General features: G+C 47.4%; 1 protein-coding gene across 3 annotated transcripts in view; it reads right to left on the bottom strand.

Moving 5' to 3' along the window:
- TRMT9B (tRNA methyltransferase 9B (putative)) overlaps nt 1–5,724 on the bottom strand; it is a 25,013-nt gene extending 19,289 nt beyond the window's left edge. The window contains exon 1 of one of the 3 annotated variants that reach the window (XM_085850684.1): nt 5,251–5,724. Coding sequence is in view for 2 of the 3 variants with exons in the window: in XM_085850682.1 (XP_085706808.1) it covers nt 4,304–4,423 (120 nt within the window). In the remaining variant the exon portion in view is untranslated. Of the gene's footprint in view, nt 1–4,303; nt 4,724–4,754; nt 5,225–5,250 lie in introns of those variants that run through there. The other 2 variants (XM_085850683.1, XM_085850682.1) reach the window with 2 other exon arrangements.
- Between the last annotated feature and the right edge of the window lie 829 nt (nt 5,725–6,553).

Raw genomic sequence — 6,553 nt, forward strand, 5'->3', positions numbered from 1 at the left:
GTTTGCAAAAAGAATGGAAATGGCAGTGGTAAATACGTATTTCAAGAAGAAAGAGGAACACAGGGTGACATACAAGAGTGGAGGAAAGTGCACACAGGTGGATTACATCTTAAGCAGGAGATGCAACCTTAAAGAGATTAGAGACTGGAAGGTGGTGGCAGGGGAGAGTGTAGCTCGACAGCATCGATTGGTGGTCTGTAGGATGATTTTGGAGGTGAGGTTGAGGAAGAGGGTGAGGGCTGAACCAAGGACCAGATGGTGGAAGCTGAAGGAGGAAGACTGTTGCATGGAATTTAGGGAGGAGGTGAGACAGGTGTTGGATGGTGGTAAAAATGGGTGGGATGATTGGGCAACTACAGCAGAAGTGGTGAGGGAGATAGCTAGGAAGGTACTTGGTGTGACATCTGGACAGAGGAAGGAAGATAAGCAGACTTGGTGATGGAATGAGGAAGTACAGGAAAGTATAAGGAAGAAGGGGTTGGCGAAAAAGAATTGGGATAGTCAGAGAGATGAAGAAAGTAGGCAGGAGTACAAGGAGTGGCGGCAAAAGGCAAAAAGAGAGGTGGCAAAGGCCAAGGAAAAGGCATATGACGAGCTGTATGAGAAGTTGGATACAAAAGAAGGGGAAAAGGATTTATACCGATTGGCAAGACAGAGGGACCGAGCTGGGAAGGATGTGCTGCAGGGTAGGGTGATAAAGGACGCAAATGGGAATGTGCTGACGAGCGAGGAGAGAGTGTTGAGAAGGTGGATAGAGTACTTTGAGGAGCTGATGAATGAAGAAAATGAGAGAGAGAAGGTGAAAGGGAAGAGGTGGAGATAGTGAATCAGGAAGTGGGGTGGATCAGTGAGGATGAAGTGAGGACTGCTATGAAGAAGATGAAAAGTGGAAAGGCGGTTGGCCCAGATGGTATACCAGTGGAGGCATGGAAGTGCTTAGGAGAGATGGCAGTGGGGTTGTTAACCAGATTGTTTAATAAAATCTTGGAAAGTGAGAGGATGCTGGAGGAGTGGAGATTAAGTGTACTGGTTCCGATTTTCAAGAACAAGGGTGATGTGCAGAGCTGTGGAAATTACAGAGGGATAAAGTTGTTGAGCCACACCATAAAGTTGTGGGAAAGAGTCGTGGAAGCTCGGTTGAGAAGAGAGGTGACGATTTGTGAGCAGCAATATGGGTTTATGCCAGGTATGAGCACCACTGATGCGATGTTTGTTTTGAGAATGTTGATGGAGAAGTATAGGGAAGGCCAGAAGGAGTTACATTGTGTGTTTGTGGATTTTGAGAAAGCTTATGATAGGGTGCCAAGAGAGGAGTTGTGGCATTGTATGAGGAAGTCAGGAGTGGTGGAGAAGTATGTGAGGATCGTGCAGGATATGTATGAGGACAGTGTGACAGAGGTGAGGTGTGCGGTTGGAATGACGGACCGGTTTAAGGTAAAAGTGGGATTGCACCAAGGATTGACTCTGAGCCCTTTCCTGTTTGCAATGGTGATGGACAGGTTGATGGACGAGATCAGACTGGAGTCTCCATGGACTATGATGTTCGCGGATGACATCATGATCTGTAGGGAGAGTAGGGAGCAGGTTGAGGTGAGTCTTGAGAGGTGGAGGTACGCACTGGAGAGAAGGGGAATGATAGTCAGGCAGAGTAAGACGGAGTACATGTGCGTAAATGAGAGGGAGGGTGGTGGTATGGTGCGGTTGCAGGGAGTTGAGGTGGGGAAGGTGGATGGGTTTAAATACTTGGGATCAACTGTCCAAAGTAACGGAGAGTGTGGGAGAGAAGTGAAAAAGAGAGTGCAGGCTGGATGGAGTGGGTGGAGAAGAGTTGCAGGAGTGATTTGTGACAGAAGGGTAGCTGCAAGAGTTAAGGGGAAAGTATATAAGACGGTAGTGAGACCAGCTATGTTGTATGGTTTGGAGGTGGTGGCGCTAACAAAAAGACAGGAAGCGGAGCTGGAGGTGGCGGAGTTAAAGATGCTGTGATTCTCGTTGGAAGTGATGAGGATGGATAGGATAAGAAATGAGCATATTAGAGGGACTGCGCAGGTCGGACGGTTTGAGAGAGGCGAGATTGAGATGGTTTGGACATGTGCACAGGAGGGAAGCGGAGTATATCGGGAGAAGGATGCTGAGGATGGAGCCGCCAGGCAGGAGGAGAAGAGGAAAGCCAAAGAAGAGGTTCATGGATGCGGTGAGGGCGGACATGCAGGTGGTTGGAGTGTCAATGGAAGATGTGGAGGATAGAGCGAAATGGAGACAGTTGATCCGCTGTGGCGACCCCTCACGGGAGCAGCCGAAAGACGAAGACGAAGAAGAAGAAGAAGAAGAAGAAGTATCTTCATTATGATGTCATAATTGCATATGTAGAATACCACATCTGATCAGTATTAAAATTTTAGGGTTGTCTCGGGATAAAATGGTCCACAGAGAAAAAGAATTTGATGACGTCATTGGTCACTTGATTTGGCAGCCATATTGTTTTTATTTTTTTTATTTTTTTAAACCTTCAAAAATCTTGTTCTCTGAAGTGGCTGAACAGATCGAGGCAAAACTTTACGCATATGACTGCCTATCCATGAGGACCAAAAGGTTTATTTATATAACGTCATCTGTCACATGGATTGGCAACCATATTGGATTTACCCTAAAACCTATTAAAATCTTCTTCTCCAGAACAGCTGGACAAATCGAGGCAAAACTTCACACAAGTGTACCCCAAGCCATGTGTGTACAAATTTGTAAAGGAATAATTGATAGGTCACATGATTTGGCAGCCAAATTGGATTGAAGAAAAATATTAAGCAATGTTTTCTCTGGAACCACTTAATTATCATGAAGCTTCAAATTTATGATCTTGTAGTGATTGGGAATACACATTCTAAATTCCAACTTGATCGGACACATGGTCTGGGACCCAGAATTGCTTAATTTTTTGAAAAAGGCTCACTTGGCTGTGCCTGGATGGGTTTGAGGGTAGAGGAGTAACAGCTGAAATGTGAATCTTATCCTGGTTCCTCCTGATGACTTCATCTTTGCTTGTTTCGGTCCCTTCTGATTCTTCCAATGCACGACTGTACCTATTTGGTCTTCCATTTGATTTGAATAGAATTTATTTTAAATTAAATTGAATAATAATTTTTAAAACGTCATGGGTCAGGGTCAGGTGTCCAATCAAAGCAGGGTTGCATCAAAGTGGGACATCTTGGTACCCAGTCATCACTGCCAGCAGTTATAAAGTGGCAGTTCTAATTATTATATGTCTCATTGATTACGGAACACACTGGTACACAAACACCACACAAAACAAGTCTGGTGAGGGTCTGCACTCTCCGATTGCTCTTTTTCTAGTTTTGTCTGTGTTATCACAAAGAATGTTTCACAAATTTCCAAACACCCCACAAGCAAGAAACTTTTATCAGGGAACATAAAAAAACTGTTTAAAAATTTCAACTTTTATTCTTTCTTAAAACCCCGGCAACTGGTCATTCAACAAAACGTTACTCGAACTTTTCCATTGGGCGACTATAACAATTGATAACTTCTACAAAAGTAAACTTTCAAAAACAATACAAAACACTTTAAAAGGGCATCAGCGAAACACGAGGCAAAACCCCCCACAGCCCCAACACCACCACCTTCCCCTCCCCCTACCACTTCCTTCCCCTTCTCACTTAACCCCTTCCCCCTCCACACCACCTCCCTCCCCTCCTCACTTAACCCCTCCCCCACCTCCCTCCCCTCCTCACTTAACCCCTTCCCCCTCCCCCCCACACCACCTCCCTCAGCTCCTCTCCCTCCCCTCCTCACTTAACCCCTTGCCCCTCCCCACACACCACCTCCTTCCCCTCCTCACTTAACCCCTCCCCCCACACCACCTCCCTCCCCTCCTCACTTAACCCCTTCCCTCTCCTCCTCACTTAGCCCCTCTCCCCTCCACCCAAAAACCATCTCCCTCCCCTCCTCACTTAACCCCTTCCCCCTCCCCACACACACCTTCTCAATTACTCACGTAACCCCTTCCCCACTCCCCCCAATCCCAACTCCCTCCCCTCCTCACTTAACCCCTCCCCCTCCACACCACCTCCCTCGCCACCTCACTTAGACCCTCTCCCTCCACCCCAAAATCAACTCCCTCTCCTCCTCACTTAACCCCTTGCCCCTCCCCACACACACACCTCCTCACTTAACCCCTTGCCCCTCCCCACACACACACCTCTCCTCACTTAACCCCTTCCCCACACCCCCCCAATCCCATCTCCCTCTCCTCCTCACTTAACTGCTCCCCCCCTCCCTCGCTCACCTCCAGCCCCGTACACGTGTAAGTGTTGGATGGTATGTAATCATCCGCTGATGATGATCGAGGAGATACAACATGCACGACCCCTACGACCTTCGACCAAAAGCCCCAAATTCGTTTCATTTACAAAATATTCAATCCCTCTGCAGCTGCATGAAAACAAGTTCGTTTGTGTTTGCAAAATAACAGCAAAAAAAAAAGAGAGAGAGATTGGAATCTCGCATCTGCAGCAACTGCATGCTGGTTGCATCATTTCTGAAGGCATGGCCACGCTGCTGTACCACGATGAGGACATCGAGAGGAAGAAACAAGCACGACCTCACGCAACACTTTCACGAAACATTGTCCAAAAGGGTACACCCGCCGACCCGAGCCCCGATGCACTGTATTCGGACAAGTGGAAGAACCGGCTCCAATTGTGACATCTCTCGAGTCTAAGAGCAGTGTGTCCCACCTTCCTGGCATGCTCCAGGTCCCAAGACAGACACGATTCGGTGGCCATCGCGATGCGCGACCCGAGCGCTGATCCGCATCTCAAACGGGCATTGCCGTCCGCATGACATGGGAAAAGTTCGCTATGGTCATTTGGCCTCTGCACCGTTTGGTCCCACGTGCAGGTCCACCCCCCATCGCGTCTGTCCCTCTATAGCCTCGGGTCTGTCCCCGAGCTCGGCGTTCCGCTCCGGTGAGAACCGGGCCGCTCGAGCGTACGTACCGAGTCCTCGGATTAAACGCACGGATGGTACGTACGCGTGCAGGGAATCCACTTAACAAAGCGGATAACGAAAATACTTCTCCGGTAAACGGAACACGTGGCACGATATGTACGGATTCCCCAAAGCCGCAACGTGGCCGCAAGTGAAAGTTACCGCGAGGACACCACGGCCAGTGAATAGTGACCCTTAGATACGACTTTCCGAGTAAAGAGCCGCCACGGACGTTCGCCTCACCTTGCACGTGCTCGATCACGAGACGAAAGTGGAGCGGGACACGTGACCCTCGCGTCAGACTCCTTTCGTCTCCCAATCGGCCGTCACGTCGCTCCGCCTGGCAACGTGTGGACTCGGGCGGGAGGGAGGCATTGTCATCGGGCCCCTTCACCTGGTGATTACAAACGAGACGGTCGGCCGGTTTGTCGGTGCGCCACTCCATGACCTGTGTCCATTCGTCACCGGGTCGTGTTCTGTACCCGTACGATGTGCAGGGTCATCAGAGCAGTTTGGACTTTTGTTTCAATCTCGACCTGGGATATGAATCTCCGACTACTTTGCCGTCCCCAATTATTCCCAGCTGCCTGGAGGATCGACTGGAAAAAGTGGCCCAAGTCTTTCACACTTCAGCTAAATTTTTCCAAAATATCAAGTCTAATGCACATGATTTTCCCCATCATTGACACAACTTTCTAAACCCGAACCACCAAACTGCACTACCACACGCAAACCAATAGCTTACATAAGATTATTCAGATAGCAAGGCGGATTTTTTACATCTCCAATCGGTCAGGGTAATCAATAAGTCACAAGGTGGATTCTTCATACCATCCCCAATAGGTCAGGGTAATCAATAATCTGAGAAGGAATTATTCAGGTAGCAAGGTGGATTTTTCATACCATCATCATTAATCAGTTAGGCTAATCAATAGGTCACAAGGTGGATTCTTTATACCATCAATCGGTCAGAGTAAGCCAAAGATCGAAGATGGATTCTTCATACCATCATCAATAGTTAGCAAGGTGGATTTTTGAGGGGAATCTGAACTCGTGTTTTAAGCTTCTCGTGCAAGAAAACTTCAAAATAATAGAAATTGAGTTTTGCTTTTGGGATGAATCTTGCAAAGGGGTCGGAAAAGTCAAATGGGACATCGCTCTTCGCCAGACCACGTGGTCGGTCAATACGCAAAATGCAGGTATAATAGAAACTGGTGGGAATAACAAAGTTCAGTAAAACAGTGTACTCTCTCCTCGTGTATACATGTTAGTTAGATCATAATAACAGTAATTAGCATGTTATACATTTAAAAAAAAATGAACAAACGGGACAAAATACAATTCAAAATCGGTCCGATTGGCGACGAGTCCAGGAGACATCCGATTGGAGGAATTTCAATTTACAAGATGTTTTTGATGCAAAAATTCTGTTTTCAATCCCTGGGATCGGCTCAGCTGAGCAATTACGTCCTGTACCATGAACTGAGCACGGGAACATCATGCACTAAATGTACGATCGTTAAATAATTTCAAAACTTCTACACTT

This window comes from Eptatretus burgeri, chromosome 13 (assembly GCF_056783735.1).
Source record: "Eptatretus burgeri isolate ZD-2024b chromosome 13, Ebu_testis_v1, whole genome shotgun sequence".
In the NCBI taxonomy this organism is placed as follows: domain Eukaryota; kingdom Metazoa; phylum Chordata; class Myxini; order Myxiniformes; family Myxinidae; genus Eptatretus; species Eptatretus burgeri.